Source organism: Seriola lalandi, unplaced genomic scaffold (assembly GCF_002814215.2).
Source record: "Seriola lalandi dorsalis isolate HSWRI2012SDOR001 ecotype SW California unplaced genomic scaffold, Sedor1 jcf7180002054746, whole genome shotgun sequence".
In the NCBI taxonomy this organism is placed as follows: Eukaryota; Metazoa; Chordata; class Actinopteri; order Carangiformes; family Carangidae; genus Seriola; species Seriola lalandi.
In genome coordinates this window covers 37,385-58,817 of record NW_019525299.1, presented here as the reverse complement: position 1 = coordinate 58,817, position 21,433 = coordinate 37,385, and the positions used below count along the sequence as shown (strand labels likewise).

Sequence of the window (21,433 nt, the reverse complement as noted above, 5' to 3'; positions counted from 1 at the left end):
AGGTCTCTCACAGCTGATCTGAGGTCTGATCTGTTATTGTTGTTTTTCTCATTAAATCCTAATTGAGTGTCTCTACGGTGTCACGAGCCAGAGCTGTAAACGGCGCCAACAGCGCGTGGAGGACACACACACACACACACACACACACACACACACACACACACACTCTCTCTCTCTCTCTCTCTCTCTCTCGCTCTCTCTTTATAGAAATGTTGGAGGAGGTGATAACATCTCATTACAGACAGGGTGTATATAGACCCTCTCTCTCTCTCTCTCTCTCACACACACACACACACGCACACGCACACACGCAGCAGCTCTTCATAATTTCTATTAACAAATAATATTTTCTCTGAAGCTTGTGACGCTTCATTTCTCTCCTTTAATTGACGGAGGAACCGGAAGAAGAAACGTTCACGAGCTCATTAAAAACTTTAATTTGAGTTTTGTTTGAAATTAAAATTAAAAAGTGGAGTTTTATTCTTGAGACTTTCCTGGATTTTTAAAAAAAGTTTTCTTCACCTGGAGGATTTTTCTCCTCCGGTCTCGTGACACCGACTCCCGCTGCAGCTCCTCCGCGGCCCCCGGCTCCCCTCCGCCCCGCCATGGGCTCCGTGCTGCCCGGCTCCTCGCTGGCCCTGAAGCCGGGCTTCAAGCCGCAGCAGCCGCTCTCCCTGGCGGACATCATCACCTCGGACATCCTGCACAGCTTCCTGTACGGCCGCTGGAGGCACGTGCTGGGCGAGCAGCACCACCACCACCCGCACCAGCATCACCTGCAGCAGCACGAGGACCGCACCGCCCCGAGCGCGAGCCCCAAGACCGCGTTCACTGCCGAGGTTCTCGCGCAGTCCTTCTCCGGAGGTCAGTGACGACACTTGATGAACCAATTAGAGTTAATTAATGACCCGTGTGTTGTTATGAACCAGATTCAGGAGATAAATGTAGAAATTCACATTCAGCTCAGTCAGTTCATTATCAGTCAAATCACCCGAGGATCAATCAAATCTCATCGTATCGATATCTGATCGGTTATTGTTAACGTAAGACTGCAGCAGCTACTGACGCTGGAAAACAACTTTTTACAACATTAAATCTCTTTTTTTTTTTTACACAACTTTAAACTTTTTCTTCACTTAAGCAAATAATTTTTATTCGTTCAGTTAATTTTGTTATTTGAGATTTTACACGTAGAAAATGTGACGATCTTATAAAACATGACGCAGAATCATATAAAGATGAAAATGACACTTTGATCATCAAGTGAAATTCTGACGCTGAACTATTTTATCCTTTCCCGCCACAGTTTAACACATGATGTTAATTAAAGCTAAATAAAGTTTGTTTAATGGCGATAAAAGAAAAAAAAAAGAAAAAAAAGAAAGTCAAATTTTACGAAATTTTGCTGAAGAAGAACGTGACCGGATAAAAAACGATTCACAATAAGACAGGTGCTGAATTACTGATTCTGTCATTTCTTAATTACATTCATTAATTAATGTCAGGTGCAGAATAAAACTGAATGTTGAATCTGGATAAAGAAAATTAAACAGATGTTCAAACTCCGTCGATATATTTTTAAACAGCTGTAAAAAGGAGTCCAGAGGTGAGTGTAACCTTCCGCCTAATTAGAAACTGACTTTATTTTAATTATTGCTCATGAAATTATCAATCAGTTCAACCCCATCAATAACCGATCAAACACTTTGAAGGCCGTTAAATAGGAGTGTGTGGAGTCAGGTTGAGTCCTTCCGCGCGCCGCCGCAGAATTTCTACAAAACGCTCTCTAATTAATTAATCAATTAATTAACCCGCCAACTTTACATCTGCAAATAATCCCTAAAATTATGTGAATGTGCTGCACGTGTTCATTATTAATTTTTGCATTCGGTGCTTTTGAAGCTCAAATCTCACCCGGGAATAAAATAACGTTCCTCTGACACACACTTGTTTTAATTTCTACTTCATTTTCACGTAAAATTCGTTTCCGTTTTCGGTAAAATTCGTTAGGAACAATTTAGGAAGAGCCGTAAGCGCGTGACTGCGGTGTCACGATCGTCACGTTTGATGGGTTTTTGTTGGGTTTATTTCTCTCTGCGGGAATTTAAATCCCTCTCCCTGCGCGCGCCGCCGCGTGAAGTGAATCCGCTGCTTCTCAAAGCCTCACATTTCTCCTCGTGGCATTTATGAGTTTTTTCTTTTCTTCTTTTCTAGTTTTAAATTGAGATAATCTTCCAGCACTTTTATCTCCATTTAAATCTCTTTTCTCCTTTATGTCACAAGCTGTTTCACGGTCCGTCCGGAGCGTGAAACAGCTTGTGACATAAAGGAGGAGAAGGAATTTCTCTTTTTCTCTTTACATTTTTATTTATTCTATTCTATTTATTTTGTTTGTTATTTTTTATAACGTCCTCTCTTCTTCCTATATCGCACACAAAATCACTTTTTGAATTTTCTCTCTTCCTAAATGCGTCATGAATTTAGATTTCTTCCTTCTGCGGCTCAGTGGACAGCAGGAGGTGCAGGAGGTGGGGGAGGTGCGGGAGGTGGAGGAGGTGCAGGAGGTGGAGGAGGTGCAGGAGGTGCAGGAGGTGGGGTGTGGACATAATGCGGCTACTGAAGGAGAAAGAAACAGCGTTTAACCTCCTTCCTTCTCTTTGCCAAGCTTTTTCTTTTTCTTTCTTTTTCTTTTTTTAGCGGTTTCATGTTGCTTTCACCGATTATGGGAAAATGCACCAACATTATGTTCTGCACCTACAAACTGTTGCTGCAGCAGCTTCTGAAAAATCTAAATTCAGTTCAATATGGGGAAAACAATGAGTCACTTTTAAGAGATTGTCTTTGTCATACTCTGGTTTTGTGACGGATGAATAAACGTGTGACTTGTGTTTGTGTTCAGAGGTGCAGAAGTTGTCCAGTCTGGTTTTACCCAGTGAGGTGATCATCGCGCAGAGTTCAGTCCCAGGTAAACTCTCTCTGTTTCCGGTGTGTATTCATGTGAAAAGAGCTTCTTTTGTTTTTGGCCAGATCGACAAAATGTCTTGCTAATAAGTGAATAACTTCAGTTTCCTGTTTTGTCTCAACCTCAAACATGAAACTCAGACATGATATTTTCCTCTCTTGCGACTGTTTGAGAAACAGACTGTAGATGCTGTGTTAGTTTATATGGACCCGTGTGTCTCTATAGAAGACGACCGTGAGATAAAAGGATCATTGTATCGATGAGTGTAAAGTGATACGTGGCCTGGATCCAGCCGACGTTACGCAGCAGCTTCTCCTCAGTCTCAGTCTGACATCTGAATGAAATGAAGGAAACAAAACTGATCAAATCTGCAGAAATCTCATTTATAACCTGCAGTCACACCGTCTCTGTATTCTTCTTTTATTTTGAAAATTCCTTGGCGTAAGATGCAGGTGTGTGTAGTTCTGAATGTGAGGCTGCATGTTGGTTGCAGTAGCTCAGTGTTATTGATGAGTTGTTGTGTTGCTGTGTTTCAGGAGAGGGTTTGGGTATTTTCTCTAAAACGTGGATTAAAGCGGGAACAGAGATGGGGCCGTTCACGGGACGCCTCATCTCACCTGAACACATCGACCTGTACAAGAACAACAACCTCATGTGGGAGGTAAGTGATGTTCACATTTACTAATATTTCTCTCTGTGTGACACTCATTTTATTTATTTTATTTTATTTAACTGACTGCAACAAAAAACAAGCCGGTAACCTGTTATAACTACCTGTAACTAACTTACTGGTTAACTGAACGTTAGCCAGTTTGCTGACTCAAAGTTAACAAACTAACTCGCTGACTTACTGCGTGCTAACCATCCAACAAGCTAGCCAGCTAACTAACTGCTACCCAGCTAGCTAGCTTACTAAGAAAGCAACAAACCAATTTGCTGACTCATAGCTAGATAACTCGCTGACTCACTGAGTGCTAGCCATCCAACTAGCTAGCCAGCTAACTAACTGTGCGCCAGCTAGCTTACTTATTTAGAAAGCAACCAACCAATTTGCTGACTCATAGCTTGCATCTAATTAACCAAATAAACCAACCATCTAACTAGGCATTAAACTGATTGTTAACTGACCAGCCGCTTCAATAAATGACTAACTGCATGGCTAATGACCAGCTCTAATTAGTTACTGCATTTAACAAGCCAGTTAGCTGTAACAAAAAACCGAGCTATCTCTTTGCTAACTAGCTAACTAATTAACTTGATTAACAACTGTTTAGTAACTAAATAAGTAACTAGCTGATTACTGATTGGCTGTTAGCTGATTAGCCAGGTACCTGTAACACTCACTCACGTTTGTCCTGGTCCTCAGGTGTTCAACGAGGACGGGACAGTCAGGTATTTCATTGATGCGAGTCAGGAGGACCAGAGGAGCTGGATGACCTACATTAAATGTGCGAGGAACGAGCAGGAGCAGAACCTGGAGGTGGTCCAGATCGGCAGCAGCATCTTCTACAAGGCTGTGGAGGTCAGTGAACGCATCGCCTCTTCACTCCTACCTTAGTATAAATAAAAGCTGTTGTTTTTCAGAGACACGTCTAATAAATGATACTAATAATAGCATTATAGTAATATATTATTATAGTAATAGTGTAACGCTGGTTACTCTTAGCATTTAGTTCTTAATAAATCAATCTACAGTCGCGTAGAGCAACGACACAATTCTCTCAATAAACCTGAGGAAAAATAAGTTAATGTTCGAAATAAATCTTAAGTAAGTAAAGTTAAGTTAAGCAAGTTACAATCCCACGTTCAGTACGTCTCTGCAGTGAAGGTAATGAAAGAACGGTGCCCCTTCACAATAAGACGACCCTAATGAAGGATTCATGAATGTTTATAATGAGGTTATTAATTCAGTTGTTACACTTTATAAAGCAACAATAAACTAGTTATAACACAGTTTTCATACATTGATGCAGCTCACTATTTGGCAAGATCAAGTTAACGCTTACTGCTCATTAATCTGAGTTTCTATCATTTATTACTGGTAAAAGGAGCCTTATTGTAAAGTGTAAAACACATCATTTATTAATGAGCTACTGCAAGATTGTCTTTGATATTTTATCTTTATATAAATACTCGTAACTCATTAGTAGTAAGCACCGAAATAACATCTGTAAAATGTTCCAATGCAGCAAAAGTAAAAGTGCTCATTATACAGAAACACTCTTCCAGAGGGTTATTTTATATTATTAATAATATGTTGTGTTAATGGATATTTTGATTTATGTACTTTACACACAGCTGGTTAGTTTAACAGTAAAGCTCTGCATCGTATTTTATAAGCTCCTCATTCAATAAAGTAATTAGTAATGAAAGGTAAATAATCCGAGTGGAACACAGAGGTGACCTTAGAGGTAAGAGGTTGATCCAGATGCTCTCTTTTTATTTAATAATGGAATATTAATAATGCAATGTTTGGTGTATAGCTTGAATGACAATAAAGTTTATCCATCTGTCAGTATTTATAGAGTACTTCTTAAAACTCAGGTTACAAGCTGCAAATTAATTAAATACAGGATGTAGTCAACCTTTGGGCAACAAGAGGCATTCACTGAACGTGAATAAAAATAGGTGAAAAGCACCTCCGGTGATAAAAGATAAAAGAATCAAAGAGACAAGGAGAAGCGTTTGAAACGTTGGACTGATCCTCGTCTGGTGGTGGGAGGACGAGCAGCTGGAGGACCCGGTCTGTGTCGCCCTCTGCTGGCACAGACAAGAACCGCCTCCCTCATCTCCACTCCCAGACTACAAACCTACAACATTTCAATCACAAAGAAATACAAATCACTTACAGATATCGATCTGTGGTTCTGATTGAAGAAAAACCAGTGAAACCAGTAAAAGGTGATGAACCTCCAGGTGTTTCTCCACAGACCATCCCTCCGGACCAGGAGCTGCTGGTCTGGTACGGAAACTCCCACAACACCTTCCTGGGGATCCCTGGAATTCCCGGAGGAGATGACGAACAGAGCAAGAAGAGCAAGAACGGTAAAGATGATTGATTATTGATTTGTGAATTTATCATTATTTCAGAATAAAAGCTTCCGTGCTTCATGGAGACAAAGACTCAGAGGAATAAAAGACTGAAGACCTTACTGTCGTCAACAACGTTTGTATCTCCAGACAACGACATCGTCGAAGTGACAGCCTGATTAAAATCTTACAGAAACTGATGGTCAGATGAAATGATGATTAAGTGACAAAAGATGACATGAAATGACATTATTTCAGCATGAAAGTCTATTCTTGACTTGACATGTCACAAAATCGACTCAACTCAATGTCCACTTACTACAAAATAAAACCAAAGAGAGTGAGAGGTCGAAGACCTTCTTTAAAGACAGCAGGGTGTTGCTTTCCCCCGTATATAATCATGTCTCAAAGGATGAAGGCCAAAGAAACAGGATGAATAAAAACATAGTCCTGATTTCAAAATAAGAGCTGGTGATATTCTATATTTTTCTTATTATCATTGACTCGTCTCTTCACATTTTAAAAACTCCTCACAGATAAAGTTTCATTTAAAAAGTGTCAAACAGGAAACGGTAGTTTTCTAAACAAACAGGAGGAAATAGAAAACAATGAAGCATTTGTTGGGGACTATTTTTAGCGGTGGATTAATCCACATTTGTGTTTCCACATCTTTAAATCCATTTAGATTTTATGCCAGTTTTTCATTTTAAAGAGACGTTTTCACTGTCAGTCTGAAACATCTCTGCTCCTCCACCAGATGAGTTCCACACCTGTGAAGGCTCCTCCTCCTCCTCTTCCTCCTCCTCCTCTTCCTCGTCCTCTTCCTCCTCCTCCAGTCTGGGCCGCATGCGTTGTGTCATCTGCCACCGCGGCTTCAACTCCCGCAGCAACCTGCGCTCGCACATGCGCATCCACACCCTGGACAAGCCGTTCGTCTGCCGCTTCTGCAACCGCCGCTTCAGCCAGTCGTCCACACTGAGGAACCACGTGCGGCTGCACACCGGCGAGCGCCCGTACAAGTGCCACGTGTGCCAGTCGGCGTACTCGCAGCTGGCCGGCCTGCGGGCCCACCAGAAGAGCGCCAGGCACCGGCCCACCGGAGACCCCGGGGCCCAGGGGGGAGGGGGCCTGGTGGTGGTGGGAGGAGGAGGGGGAGGAGGAGTGCACTCGGCTCACTCACCTCCTCCTCACCCACCACAGCTGACTGCCGTGCCTCACCCGGCGTCTCTGGTCCATCATATACCCACCATGGTGCTGTGATGGGGAGAGGAGGGGCCGGCAGACACACACACACACACACACACACACACACACACACACACACACATTTTAACTTCAAAATAAGATCAAATACTGAGACAGGAACCTGCTCCAGGAGCAACATGCTGGTAGCCAGCTGATCAGAGTCAGCTCGTCCAGCCTCTGATTGGCTGCTCACAGATGAAGTCAGCCTGTTAAATCCTGTATCTGGATTAAAGATGATGATGTCATCTCTCTGAGCCAAAACCAGAACAACTAAGTGTCCACTGAGACGTGAAGTGTTAGACCAACAGTCCTGAGTCGGACACTGACACGTGGAACACGACCATCAGTCTGTTAAATCATCACATCATCTCCTTACATTCATAAACAATTCTTCACTGACAACAGACACATCATTCTTCCTCACAACGAGACTCACAACACGCCACAACTCAAACCCTCTGTAATACACACAGTCCTTCTATTTAACCATTTCACCTCTTTCATAACTGAGAGAAGGAAACGTTTCACAATCCAATCCACAAGTCACAAAAAGATGAAAATGACAATAGCTCCTGTATCTACTTCAGAACGTCATGGTGTCTGTGCTGCTCCTCGTGTAAACGATGTAATGACTTGAGTGAAACATGAAGGATGACGTCACACACTGTATCAGGCTCCTTCAGGCTGTAGATAATGTCATCCTGGAGTTCGTTCAGCAGATGTTCCCAGATGTTTCACAGAGGTCAAAGGCATCAGATGGCTTTCGTTTCCCCCTCACTGGCGCTGGGTTCAGGTCACAGCTGGACGTGGAGTTTGGCAACCTGGGTAATAATTTACTGAGAGTCGACTTTGGACAGGTGACATTATCTCAACATAAAATCAGACAAATCAATAACACTAACTGCAGACCAACATGGGGGGGGGGGGGGGGGTGCACACACACACACACACACACACATAAGTCAGACAGCAGACACACTCAGATACACACATACACACCCACACACTGACGCAGAGCCGTGGTTCACACAACAGTTGCATGATGGGACAGTGTTAGTGACTCCAGCTGTTCATGTCAGTATAAATCATGTATCTATGATGATGATGATGATGATGATGATGTAGTGCTTTGATTTGCATGCTAATGGTTCTCTGTTACAGGTTGTAATGTGTGTGTTGAAAACTAAGAGGCGCTACAGTCTGAGCACTGAGGCTCCTTCAGAGGAATCCACTGAGTTTCTGCTAGAAGATCCAGCTGCTCCATGCTAACACAGCGCTAACGTGCTAACAGAGCGCTAACACAGCGTGCACTGATGTGCTAGCACAGTACTGACATGCTAGCAGAGCGCTGACGTGCTAACACAGCACTAACAGAGTACTGACATGCTAGCAGAGCGCTGACGTGCTAGCAGAGCGCTGACGTGCTAGCAGAGCGCTGACTTGCTAGCAGAGCGCTGACGTGCTAGCAGAGCGCTGACGTGCTAGCAGAGCGCTGACGTGCTAGCAGAACGCTGACGTGCTAGCAGAGCGCTGACGTGCTAGCAGAGCGCTGACTTGCTAGCAGAGCGCTGACGTGCTAGCAGAGCGCTGACGTGCTAGCAGAGCGCTGACGTGCTAGCAGAGCGCTGATGTGCTAACAGCTGTTTCATATTGTTAACCAAAACACCTTAAGAGTTCCCTTAAAGTCTGAGTTAAGGTTTCCTTAAAATAAAGACAGTTGCACAAAACAGCTAAAGTTTTATTTGAACTGTTATTCTAAGGAAACCTTAACTCGTACATTAAGGAACATCTTAACTGAAGGTGTTTAGTGCAGCCGGCTGCTGGTGCTGACCTTGAAGTCACAGCAGAGAGACAGAATAAATGAGATTCTGCAGCAGTTTGTGACCAAGTGAAACCAGAACAGACGAACAGAGCGAAGCTGCTGTGACGAGTGGACCGGACTGTATCTGTGTTAATGTCTGCTGCTCTAAACTCAAGGTTTAATATGACGTGAAAACACAAATGTTAGATTCTTCACAGTCACGTGACGTCGTCTGAACAAAGTGTAATAACGTTGAGTGACAGTTGAAGTAAATCTACCAGAAACTCCCAGTGTCCTCTGAAGAAGCTCATCACTTACTAAACTAGGCAGAGCCTGAAAATTAAAATATTTTAATATTATCTTTATTATTAATATTGTTGCTGGTTTATGTCTGTGGTTCTTAAACTATGGGTTGAGGCCCAAATTGGGTCTCGGGCAGTTCGAAAATATTGGAATCTAAATGTTTCGACATGATTTCTGTATAAATATGTTGTTAAATAATCAATAGAAATGAAGAATTGATCGATGAGTCGCTCTGGCTGACGGCTGATCGTCGTCCTTCTCTCTTCATCTGATGTAAATAAGCTCCAAACTGTCAAAGGAAAGAATGTGAATATAAACATGAGATGTGTTTTATGCCCAGAATTTAATTCAACTGTCACTTTATCTCTGTATATGTATATGTACAAGGTCATATATGACGTGTATCAGTATATGAAGTATGCTATGTTGACTTCTATAAAGGACATTGTATTTGAGCCTATATACTCTGAATAAAGTTTTACTTCACCTTCACCCTCTCATTGTGCTGGTCATACTGACGGAGGATAGAAGATTCTTTTATCTTTATTTATGTACAGGAGAGAAACCGATCAAACTAAACAAACACCCCCACCCTCCTCATGTTGAAGAGACCGAGGGAGAGAAACAAAAGACAAACAGAAAAATAAAAACATTAATAATAAAGGTAATAAGTGAATAAGTAATGATAAATAAATAAAAATAAAAGAGTAGCTAACAGGATACACCAGGGACGTACTGGGACTGTAGATGGACACGCCCTTTATGCAGAACATTGTTTGGCAGTAATCTTAACTGTATGTTTTTGTGGTATAAGAAAATCAGATTATGGTCACGACCTTCAACAGACCTTATTGCTGACACCTGCCTCCTCAGTTTGTACGAGCACGTCACCACTGCACTGAATCATATATATTGACATATAATCAAGAACTTCAATGCAGTCCCATACAGCAAATAAAGTGTGTGTAAATATATCATTATATATATGTATATATTTACTGTTTTGGCATTTCTTATGTTTATGTTAATGTGATTTAATGTTAGCTTTGTGTGTTAAAAACTTTGTCTATAATGTCTGTACATATATAATATATAGCCATTTATGTATAATTACATCATTTTAGTGTATAATAATTATTATTTTACTAATGTAGGTTGACCAGACGTCCCCGTTATTGGTGGCCTGTCCCCGGCTGGAGCTGTCCCCTCAAATGTCCCTGTTTTTAACTGTTAATTAAGAAAAAATGTCTAGTGTTGTGCTTGTTTTGGCCAACAGAGGTGGCTGGTTGCTAGCTATAGCAGCTTCAGAAATAAAGCTAAAAACAACAAAATAGAATTATCCAAATCATTTTTTACTTTTTTTGTGTTGTTTCTAGGCAGAGAAAAGTTTACCTGGCTCACTCATTGGTCAGGATATAGGGTCAGGATCATAACCAGGCAGTAAACTAACAAAAACAAACCAACAAACAAAGCCCTCCAGCCGGAACTTGAAAAATGTGTTTTTATGTTGGAAGAAGTGAAGAAGAAGAAGTTAGCTGATTGTCTGAGATGGACTTCACGCAACAATATTCACAACCTCGAATACTTTTATGAGAAACGCTTTTGATTCTTTTGATCTGTGAACACTTATGAACTAAAGGAATATAAATGATCAAGGAATAGATAGACAATTGGACTTTGTGATAGCTTCAAAGATAGGGGGTCGTTGTTTGATCAGTTGTGCCTCAGTTTGGTGCATTTTTCTTTTTTTAATTCTTATTTTTTCTGCACCACCAACTGGGACTGTGAGTGGCATCAGGGCTTCCACGCTGACACTCCCTGGAGATCCTGCTCTGTGGGGTCCATCCATCGAGGGCCGACAGCCCTCCAGAACCGGGCTGGCCTGCACCACCAATGTTTTTAACCGTGCCTGTCTCGATTTTCTCACTGCGCTGTACTGACCGATGAACCAAAAATGTCTTGATACATATTCATGTTTTTTTTTATTGCAGAGAGAAGAGAGAACAACAAACAGTAAATCTGAGAGTCTGCTCTCTGATTGGACGACAGACTGAGCGGTTGATAACAGGAAACCTCAGAGCCAGCACTATTGGGTAAGATCAGAAAACACAGGCTGAGTAAACTCACCTTTGGGACGCACACACACACAAGCAGAGCAAGCTCCTGCTCGTCCTGTTTTTTGATGACTTGCAGGTATTTGGCAATAGCTGAGGTGATCAATAACTAATAAAATCTAACTCTCTGTCTCTGGCGGTCAGTGTTCTGAGTCAGTGTGTCTGCAGAGCTCATTGTGTGTTTTCAGGGCTCAGTGTGCGTCTTCTCCTCATCTTCAGGATGAGGGTGTGTCTCCTCCTGATGTGTTTTTGTTGTCTCTGCTGGAGGACGAACGCTGACAGCAGATCGTAAGTTGATGCTGTTTTCTTCTACTACTCATTAATTACTGCTCTGGTTAAACTGGTAGAGGAGGTCGTGCATCAGTGAAAAAAAACCCAACATTAAACTACATGATGCATTGTGGTAACTGATGGTTTTCTTGAACCGTTCTGTTAATTTGTTTAAAATATTCAATTAAAACAGTTGCTTCAGTACAGAAACTCAGCTGTTAACAGACAAACTGCCCCGTGATTGTTTGTTACAGAACTCCACAGGGAAGCTGTGACACTGGATGTACTGACTGTTTGAAATGTTTTAACTGTCTTTTTGTTTTCAACATACATGTACCCAGACTCCCTAGTGAAGCAGTGCTGATACTGAATGAATTATCCTGGTGAAACACAGTAAACTTACATTGATCTGACCAACTTTTGGTTAACATGTCAACATACATGCAAATGTCAACTCACACAGCATTTACCTCCGTCATGTATTTTTCCATTGGTTTATAGAATGACCCTTCACTGTTATGTTCCACCCCAATATCAAATACTGAATATACAACCAAAAACATCACATTAAAGAAATAAAGATGCCGTGTCTCGTCCTCTCTCAGGTTTCTGATAACAGCTCCACTCTCGCTGTGTTTGGATGCCACGGAGACAGTGTTGCTGCAGTTGTTTGGGTTTACGGAGGATGTGACTGTCCACGTGTTCTTGAGGACTTCCATGGCTGAAACTCACAGAGTTCTGGCTCGGGAGGAAGTGCATCTCACGGCCGGGAACAACCATCAGGCCATCGCCAAAGTCCGGGTGGGACATGATCCACTCAGGGACAGACAACTGTAACTTTATTGACATTTATCCTAACATGAGAATTTAATCATGATGTTCCTATTTTCTGTTTTTCTGTAGCTATTCACACATCAGCTGGATAAGAGTGTAAATAATGTGATCCTCCACGTCCAATCACAATCAGCAGAGGTCAATGGCCACGTGTCTGTTCCTGTGACACGGTCCAACGGCTTCCTGTTCATCCAGACCGACAAACCGCTGTACACCCCACATCAAAGTGGTGAGCAATAAAACTAGTCATCAAATGTGTTCCAATCCAGACTCATCCTCTTCAGACCCTTCATTTCCTGACTTGGATAAATCGCAATGGATGGAGGTGTCTCAAAATCGTTGCATGCCAGTCACTGTTTAATTGTGTACTCAGGTCATCCTCATCGAGTCTGGTGCTACTCGTAATTATAATTCCAGCTTGTCCCAAATCAGGTCGTTCTTGTCAACTCATAATGTAAGGTGATCCTTGTTCAGGTGGTCCTCATTAAAGTAGTGCTCTTCAACTCATGACGCCCAGTTGTGCTTGCTGAGATGGTCCTTGTTCACAGAGTCCTCATCACCTCAAAATGTCAAGTGTTTGTTGATCAGGTGGTCCCATCAATTCATAAAGTCAGATGACCCTTGTTCAGGTAGATGTAATCTTAGTGTCTGTAGTCTTGAACTCATGGATCAGGTAGTCCTTGCTGAAGTGGTCCTCCTTTAGATATTTATCATCAACTCATGAATTCAAATGACCCTTGTTCAGCCAGTCCTCATCAGTTCATTAAATCGTGTGGTTCTTGTCTAGGTGGTCCTGATGAACTGAATAATGAAATCAGGTGGTCCTTGTTTAGACAGTCATCAACAACTCCTGAAGTCAGGTGGGCCTTGCTCAAGTAGTCCTTGTTCAGGGGTCCTTAGATAATACTCACCAACTCATGAAGGCATGTGACCCCTGTTCAGGTGGTTTTCCTCATAGTAGTCCTCATAAACTCAAGTTGTCCGTGTCAACCCATAAAGTCAGCTATAGCTCTAAATTGAATGTGTGTGTCCAGTCAAAGTGAGGGCGTTCTCCTTGAACCAAGAGCTGAGGCCGGCCGATCGCAGTGTCTTCCTGACCTTTAAGGTGAGTGATCTGCAGGACCGGAAAGAGGCAGTGACACACTGCAACACGTTTCGCAATGTTTTCTTTCAACTCAAAGTAATCTCAGATCACTAATTTTGTCCCCCACAGGACCCAGATCATGTAACAGTGGATATTGTGGAGATGACTGATGCCAATAATGGAATCCCGTCCATGCAAAACCCTTTCAAGATCCCCATCAAACCAAAGTAAGAACTTTAAAAAACAAACTTACTATGACTATGTAATGTTGTCAGCAGGGGCCGGACAGAAACAATAATTCCAGCTGGTAATTTGACTCCGTTGCTGGTTAAGATAACTGTTCAGGGTGCAGGCAAAATTGACTCTCAGGCCACCGGGAAATGTCACGGTCCTCCCGACTGTCAGTGTGTTTCCAGGCTTCTTGTAATTTTATATGATTGCATGCTGTCTGCATTATCATAAAGGTGATGCCAGGCTGTTTTCATGTTTTAACTGTGACTCCAGGCTGTGTGTAATGGCATTGTGGATATTGCATGCCATGTGTGTTGTTGTTATGGATATTCCAGACTGTTTGTGATGTGATTCCAGGTTGGGGATTTGGTCCATTGAAGCCTCCTACTCCGACACCTTCACCACAAAAGCGAGAACAGACTTTGAAGTTAGAGAATATGGTATGGAGTATGTTACATTATTGTACCAGTGGCCAAACCGGTAGTATTAATAATGTCAAGTATAAAGTGTAACATGTAAATTATTAACTGTTATTATCCTGCAATAGTTCTTCCCAGTTTCTCCATTTCTGTGGAACCACAAGCAAACTACATCAGCTACGGACACTTCAACAGATTTCACTTTAAGGTGTCTGCCAGGTGAAGAACTGCCTGTTCAGACATGTGGAACACAAACGGTTCAAATGATCTGTTCAGCTGTTTGTTACACAAATGTTATTCTTACCTGTCTCAGGTATCTCCACGGTGCTCCGGTGGCTGACGCAGAGGTGTTTCTGCGATACGGCTATATTAATGGGAAAGATCCTCCAGTTATCATCCCCAACTCTGTCAAAAGAGACAGAGTAAGAAACACAAATGGCAACGCACTGGCTTGATATAAGTGTTAACAGAATCTATCTATCTATCTATCTATCTATCTATCTATCTATCTATCTATCTATCTATCTATCTATCTATCTATCTATATCTATTTCTACTGAACCTTGTAGAAGTTATTGGCACCATTGAAACATTATACGCTACCCAAGCTTAGCAGCGTCTGTGTGTCTGCTTCAGTTGTCCTCGTCAGGTGAAGTGGATGTGACTGTGAACATGGAGGAGATTCTGTCCAAACACGACGGACAAAGAAACCTCAACAGCCTGTTTGGAAAGTACTTGTACATAGCTGTGTTGGTGCAGGAGGACGGAGGTAAACACATAACCACCAACACTTACCCTAATGTCAATCCAACTCGTAGCCCTGAGACTTTCCTGATGTTGACCAGCTTTCTCCTCACATTGTAACTGTAAAGACATTTACATCACATCGGCTCATGAAGTCAGATGGCCCTTGTTCAGGTAGTTCTTATCAGTTCAAAAAGTCACGTGGTCCTCGTTTAGATAGTCCTAATGAACCCATGAGGTCAGGTGGTCCTTCTTTAGGTAGTCATCAACAACTCATAAAGTTAGGTGTTTCTTGATCAGAAAGTCCTCGTCACTTCATTAGGTCAGAAAGTCCATGTGTAGGTGGATCTCACTCTGCGTTGTGTCACTTAAAGGATGAGATAGCTCTGCAGTGGATAACAACATGGATGCTACACGGCGGCGCTGCTACTCGAAACTTCAACAACTTTATCTCTTAACTATAGAATTTATGCATTAAAAACAACCAAAACTCTTACTCAAAATAATCACAGTGACGTTACGTTGCTCTTACATTCACTGCATGTAAGTGAACATCAAATACTCGTGTGAAATGATTGAAAATAGGCACCGGGGGAAACATGCTAACCTTCCCAGGAGAAAGTCCGGTGACAGAGGAAGTACCGCTTGCATGAGCACAGCGAGTACAACTTTTTCAAAATAAACCTATAACGGCACTTCCTGCTAAAGAAAAATCTCCCGTTTATGAGACAGTGAGCAACCATACATAAGATCCTGTCAACTCTCGTACCTATTATTTTATGAACACAATAAAACGTTTATATGAACATGAAAATACTTAAGTCTCAGCGAAATCCATATGCAATTTTACAGGTAAATATAACGTCCTGTTCATCATGTAGCGTATTACACTTGTTCAGGTAGTCCCTTGTCAGCTCATGAAGACAGGTGGTCCTCTTACTCGACCTCGTTTCTTTGGTAGTCCTCATCAACTCAAGAAGTCCGGTAGTCCTCACCCAGGTGGTGCTGGGCCTCATGTACTGATAACACTCATTCAGGTAGTCGTTGTTCAGATGGTCCTTTGATAGTCCTCATCAACTCATGAGTGCAGGTGACACCTGTTCAGGTGGTCCTCATCCTAGAAGTCCTCATAAACTGACTGTACACACACACACACACACACACACACACTCACACACCCTCCCTCTCTTTGTGTCTCAGGTGGTATCTCTCAGGAGGTGGAGTTTGCTTCTGTGAAATTCGTCAAATCACCTTTCACTCTGAGTCTGGTTTCAACGCCCCCCTTCATCAAACCTGGACTTCCTTATAACATCCAGGTGTGCTGTCAGATTGTTGTGTCCATATTCATTAACTTTAATTAGTGTTGTACTTGTAAAGAAACTGTTCGGTGGATTGTTGATCATTCTAAATAACCAAGAGAAAAAACTAAGAAATAACTGACAACAATTTGTCTCTGTCTCCGCAGGTGTTGGTGAAGGATCACCTGAACAAGCCGGTGAACCGGGTTCCGGTTCGGCTGGTGCAGAAAGACCTGTACAGACAGGGGATGGAGACAGAGAACATGCTCTGTTCTGACAACGCCGCCAGCCAGTCAGACGGCCGCGCTATCTTCGTCTGCAACACGCCGAGGAGAGCGGCGAGGGCGGTGCTGCAGGTGAGGGGGAGGGGCGGGATTTCATTTCTTTTATTGGTGTTTCTTCTCCCATCTTCTTTTTATAGTCAACTCCTCAATCTCATCACGTCTGTTGGTCTTATTGTTCACATGTTGTGGTTTACTTGTTGTCTGGTTGTTGTTTATTTGTTGCTTTTACTTGTTTTTTACAAGTTAATGTTTACTTTTTCTTGTTAACTCGTTAGTATTTACATCTCGTTGATTTCTTGTTGTTGGCTACTTGTTGTTTATCTTGCTTTCCTGTACTTGTCGTTTACCTGTTAATGTTTACTTTAAACGTCAGTGTAAATGAGATTAAATAATCATTAATTAAGTAGACATTTAAAAGAAGTACTGTTAATGTTTTAATGTAGTTTTCTTGTTGGCTACTTGTTGTTTACCTGTTGTTGTTGACCTGTCGTTGACAGTTTGAGACGGCAGATCCTTCCCTCCCATCAGCCAGTCAGGCCAGTCTGACTCTGACGGCGGCGGCCTATCACTCAGAAAACGAGCGTTACATTTACATCGACCCCCCGCTGCCCGACCACAGCCTGGAGGTGGGAAAATCCGCCCATATCAACGTGTACTCGGCAACACCCTCCTACCTGCCCATCAGAGTCCTCAGTTACCTGGTGAGCAGACACAGCTGGTGTTGTACGCCATCACTGATTGTCCTGTTACCGTAGTTACTGATGACATCACTCTGTGCGGCTCCCCTCAGGTGCTGTCTAAAGGGAAGGTGGTGCATTTCGGCAGTCGTAGGTTCGTCGATTCTTCTGATAACAAACAGACTCTGAACTTCCCTGTGACGGGCTCCATGGTCCCGGCCATCAGACTGCTGGTCTACTACATCCTGTACGGAGAGGGGACGTCCGAGCTGGTGGCCGACTCCGTCTGGATAGACGTCAGACACAAGTGTGTCAGCGGACTGCAGGTACAGACGGACGCTGCTGTCTGTGTGTGATGGCTGCTTATCATGTTACATGCTTACACGTGGTTTACTTGTTGTCTGGTTGTTTTCTATTTGTTGCTTTTACTTGTTACTTACAAGTTAATGTTTACTTTTTCTTGTTTACTTGTTGTTTTCTTGTTGTTGGCTTCCCAATGATGCTCAGTCAAATGGATCAAATCCCCATCATAAAAAGTGTCATTTTGGCGTGGTGGAGACTTACCGTGTGTGTGTGTGTGTGCGTACGTGCGTGCGTGTGTGTGTATGTGCGTGTGTGTGTGTGTGTGTGTGTGTGTGTGTGTGTGTCAGACTGATCTGTCATTTCGTAGACAGGCCTACAAGCCAAAGGATAATCTCCAGCTGGACATCAGGGCCAATCAGGAAGGACTGTTGGCTCTGTCTGCTGTAGACACCGCCCTCTTTACACTACGACCCAATTACAAAGACCCCGTTTCCACGGTAACGCCACAAACATGCCACTTGACTTTAGAGGACATTTCTTTCTGTTTGTTTTCACAACAACAACACCTGTTGAATCGTGTCTCATTCCTGTAACTTGTGTGGAGTTTGTGTGAAACCTGCTCAGTAACAGGACGTACGGTGGCCTGCAGGTGCTGCGTCACATCGAACACAGCGATCTGGGCTGTGGCGGAGGCGGCGGCAAAAACAACGCAGATGTCTTCCGATTGGCCGGCCTCACCTTCATCACCAATGCCAACGTCAAGCCAATTACCAGCAGTATGTCGATCGATCGATCAATCAATCAATCAGCACACACTGGGTGGTTTTGATGATGGATGAAATGAAGTGTGTAGCGGAGGGTGTTCAGTCAGTATGTGTGTGTGCAGGTGAGGCGTGCACAGCAGTGGTTCGTCCAAAGCGAGCTCTGACTGATCAGGAGAAGGAGAAAAAAGGTGAGACTCCACCTGTGAACATTTTCTCCATCGTTGATTCACTTCAGATGAAGCTTCATGACACCGATTGTAAAATTATTTCACATATATTGCGATGTAACCAAAGTGATTACGAGAACTAGCCTCAGCTAATGTATTAGCCTAGCCGTCGTAGTCTGACTAAAAGATAACAGAAATATGGAGCCACCTCGCCGATCTGCGTGACCATGCTGCTCGGAGGTTTATGATCCTCCCGGATAAAATCTTACAACTGTGGGAATTTATCAGTGACAGTTAAACAGCATGAATACGCTGCTCGTGTTACATGTAGTTCCCCAAAACAAATGCGCCTGAATTCCAGCCAGTTGCTTGAACGCTTTTTAAGATTAGTCTCTGGTTTTCAGGTCTTTTCTATTTGTGTTCATCAATGTGACAGCAGGAAGATATAACCTGTTCTCCACACGTGATGATGTCATCAACAGAGAATGTGCTGCTGTTTGAGCTGATTCCCCCGTGAGCGCTCATCAAAGAAGGGATGTCAAGAGAACCGATCTCTTGGTACCAAGTCCATGTCAAAGTTCTGAGATTCTCCTGGGTTTACTACCCAGAATACCTTGTTCCTTAGAAATGTGCCAACCAGAGGACGAGGTGGCCGAGTCGTTAAGGCGATGGCCTGCTAAGCCGTTGTTCTCTGCATGCGTGGGTTCGAATCCCATCCTCGTCGGGATGAAGTTTACTTACCGAAGATGATGCGGTATAATAAACCCAAATCATGATCCGCCGCCATTTGTGCAAAAGAAAACACTCGCATAAATGGAAAGATTCCATTTTGTGTTCATTCACTTTCCCAGGTGTACGGGCCAAACGTAGCTCCTGTATGTTCCTGCGGGTTTGATACCCAGAGCTGCTTCTTCCGTTACACTGCCCCAACAGGACGACGAGGTGGCCGAGTGGTTAAGGCGATGGACTGCTAATCCATTGTGCTCTGCACGCGTGGGTTCGAATCCCATCCTCGTCGGGGTAGAATTTTCGTTAGTCTGCCATGTTTCCATGCCGACAAGATCAGTTTCTATCCCATTGCTCTGGGAAGAAAACCAGTGGCCTTCACCAGGGGAGTTATGTATATGACAGAAAGTAAAGTGTCTTCAGTGTCAACACACAGCTCAGGTAGACAGACACAGGAGGAGGGAACAGACAGATAACACTTTGTCTGTGTGTGTGTGAACAGCCAGGACTTACGGTCCACTGAAGACCTGCTGTGAGCAGGGGATGAAGTACATCCCAAAGAGCGTGACCTGCTTCAAGTTCGCTGAGCAGAAATTCAGAAAACTGCCTCGCTGCCGACAGGCCTTCAGACAATGCTGTGAGTTCGTGCAGCAGAACCTGGACCATAACCTCGTCCTGGGACGCCACGGTGAGCCTGGACTCCTCCCATCACACCCCAACACACACTGACAGTTTGATGATGTCACAGCTCCGTCCTCCACACTGTCATGAACTCACTGACCCCCCCCACCCCCACATCATCACACTGTCTGTGTCTCTGTGTGTCTGTGTGTGTGTGTGTGTGTGTGTGTGTGTCTGTGTGTGTGTGTCTCTGTGTGTGTGTGTGTGTGTGTGTGTGTATGTGTGTGTGTACAGAGATGGGTGCGGACTTTGACCAGACTCCTACATTGGTGCGGAGTGCGTTTCCAGAGAGCTGGCTGTGGGAGGTGCAGCGTGTCAGGTGACATAAAACAAACACACCTCTGACTCTCTGTTTGTTTGTTGGACAAATAGATGAAAAATAAAAGCAGCTTTAGTGAAATGGGGGACTAGGGCAAATCCCAACTGAGAGTTGTTTCAGTTGAGCGAAGGTGACCTTCAGCTGCTTAAAGCAAGAGTCTCACTCACACGGCGGCCATTTTCCTCTGGCGTCATGCTGAGGGTGGGAAGCCTCGAGCACTTTAATGTCTGAATGAACCACGACATGACTTGTTTACTTCCCTTTCCTTTGACCACACTGATAAACGAGCAGGTGAATTTGCCAGATGTTGAATGCTAACGTTAGCTGTTGTCAAACGTTAGCTAATGGGTTATCAAATTTATTGTTTTACCTTGAAATATGACTCATGGCCTCTTCAGGTTTTCATTACCTATTGTCTTTCTGTTGCTCAACGATCCAGACGCATCGAATAGAAACGACTTGTCAGAGTCTCTGTGTTGTACTGATTACTGAATATAAACATATTCATGTTGGATGTAAAAATATAGTTTGTTTTTCTGTAAAGTCACTTCGTACAGTTTACTTTTAGTCCGTGGTCTGTTACTGGGTTAGGGTTTATTTAGATGTAAATACAGATCCTGTATCTTAATAAAGCTTCAGCTGACAGCAGTAAAAAGTCTCTTTGTGTTTGTGTTTTTAGTCCAGGCCTGACGTCTCTCAGCAGGCCTCTACCTGACTCTCTCACCACCTGGGAGATCAAGGCCATCGGCATGTTCAAGGACGGTGAGTTTCTTTACTTCCCTCATTCCGCCTTCACGTTCTGCATCCCTCCATCTTCATATTTCCATTTGTTCATTCCCTCATTTCAATGCCTGTAGCCTGAGGCTACATCCACACGACTAACACGCCTATAAACACACACATCCCTGAGTAATCACCCAAACTGAGCGTGTGCCAGCCGCTGTAAACAGGAAGTAGATTGTCTCCTCTGCAGTTGTAGCATTAAAACAGAGAATGTAAGTGGACAACAGCTGCAAAGACAACAAGGTCAGTGACACTGTCATTCATCATCATGTTGTATTCACCACTGGTAGTCCAGAGTTTTCAGAATAAAACACAACCCAGGAGTTTTCAAAATAAAACACAACCCCAGAGTTTTCAAAATAAAACACAACCCCAGAGTTTTCAAAATAAAACA

At 43.2% G+C, this 21,433-nt stretch overlaps 2 protein-coding genes, 1 long non-coding RNA gene and 2 other non-coding genes across 5 annotated transcripts in view; 4 read left to right on the top strand and 1 right to left on the bottom strand.

Moving 5' to 3' along the window:
• The first annotated feature begins 289 nt into the window (after positions 1-289).
• On the top strand, positions 290-7,744 carry LOC111668542 (PR domain zinc finger protein 12-like). Its single transcript, XM_023424599.2, has 6 exons — positions 290-864; positions 2,900-2,965; positions 3,499-3,623; positions 4,329-4,484; positions 5,893-6,007; positions 6,750-7,744. The coding sequence occupies exons 1-6, from the start codon at positions 606-608 to the stop codon at positions 7,250-7,252; spliced, it is 1,224 nt and encodes a 407-aa protein (XP_023280367.1). The 5' UTR covers positions 290-605; the 3' UTR covers positions 7,253-7,744.
• Positions 5,363-6,009, bottom strand: LOC147818059 (uncharacterized). The gene is made up of 2 exons (XR_015438360.1): positions 5,873-6,009; positions 5,363-5,772 (listed from the first exon to the last, which is right to left on the bottom strand). It is a non-coding gene; the product is annotated as an uncharacterized LOC147818059 (long non-coding RNA).
• Positions 7,745-11,586: 3,842 nt separating the features above from the next.
• c5 (complement component 5) overlaps positions 11,587-21,433 on the top strand; it is a 25,491-nt gene continuing 15,644 nt past the window's right edge. The window contains exons 1-19 of the mRNA XM_023424610.2: positions 11,587-11,743; positions 12,331-12,526; positions 12,629-12,788; positions 13,594-13,664; positions 13,773-13,870; positions 14,232-14,314; positions 14,422-14,512; positions 14,607-14,715; positions 14,930-15,062; positions 16,238-16,353; positions 16,503-16,691; positions 17,117-17,320; positions 17,410-17,622; positions 17,947-18,096; positions 18,249-18,375; positions 18,486-18,551; positions 19,759-19,944; positions 20,172-20,256; positions 20,936-21,018. Coding sequence (XP_023280378.2) covers positions 11,676-11,743; positions 12,331-12,526; positions 12,629-12,788; positions 13,594-13,664; positions 13,773-13,870; positions 14,232-14,314; positions 14,422-14,512; positions 14,607-14,715; positions 14,930-15,062; positions 16,238-16,353; positions 16,503-16,691; positions 17,117-17,320; positions 17,410-17,622; positions 17,947-18,096; positions 18,249-18,375; positions 18,486-18,551; positions 19,759-19,944; positions 20,172-20,256; positions 20,936-21,018 — 2,428 coding nt within the window. The 5' untranslated portion in view covers positions 11,587-11,675. The remainder of the gene's footprint in view (positions 11,744-12,330; positions 12,527-12,628; positions 12,789-13,593; positions 13,665-13,772; positions 13,871-14,231; positions 14,315-14,421; positions 14,513-14,606; positions 14,716-14,929; positions 15,063-16,237; positions 16,354-16,502; positions 16,692-17,116; positions 17,321-17,409; positions 17,623-17,946; positions 18,097-18,248; positions 18,376-18,485; positions 18,552-19,758; positions 19,945-20,171; positions 20,257-20,935; positions 21,019-21,433) is intronic.
• On the top strand, positions 19,173-19,254 carry trnas-gcu (transfer RNA serine (anticodon GCU)). The gene has a single exon. It is a non-coding gene; the product is annotated as a tRNA-Ser (tRNA).
• Positions 19,467-19,548, top strand: trnas-gcu (transfer RNA serine (anticodon GCU)). The gene has a single exon. It is a non-coding gene; the product is annotated as a tRNA-Ser (tRNA).

What these genes read in the sequence shown, in the direction of transcription:
- LOC111668542 (XM_023424599.2), top strand. Translation starts at nt 606, where the DNA reads ATGGGCTCCGTGCTGCCCGGCTCCTCGCTGGCCCTGAAGCCGGGCTTC. An exon ending in ACAACAACCTCATGTGGGAG is followed by an intron (nt 3,624 to 4,328) that starts GTAAGTGATGTT and finishes CCTGGTCCTCAG; the next exon opens with GTGTTCAACGAGGACGGGAC. An exon ending in TCTTCTACAAGGCTGTGGAG is followed by an intron (nt 4,485 to 5,892) that starts GTCAGTGAACGC and finishes GTTTCTCCACAG; the next exon opens with ACCATCCCTCCGGACCAGGA.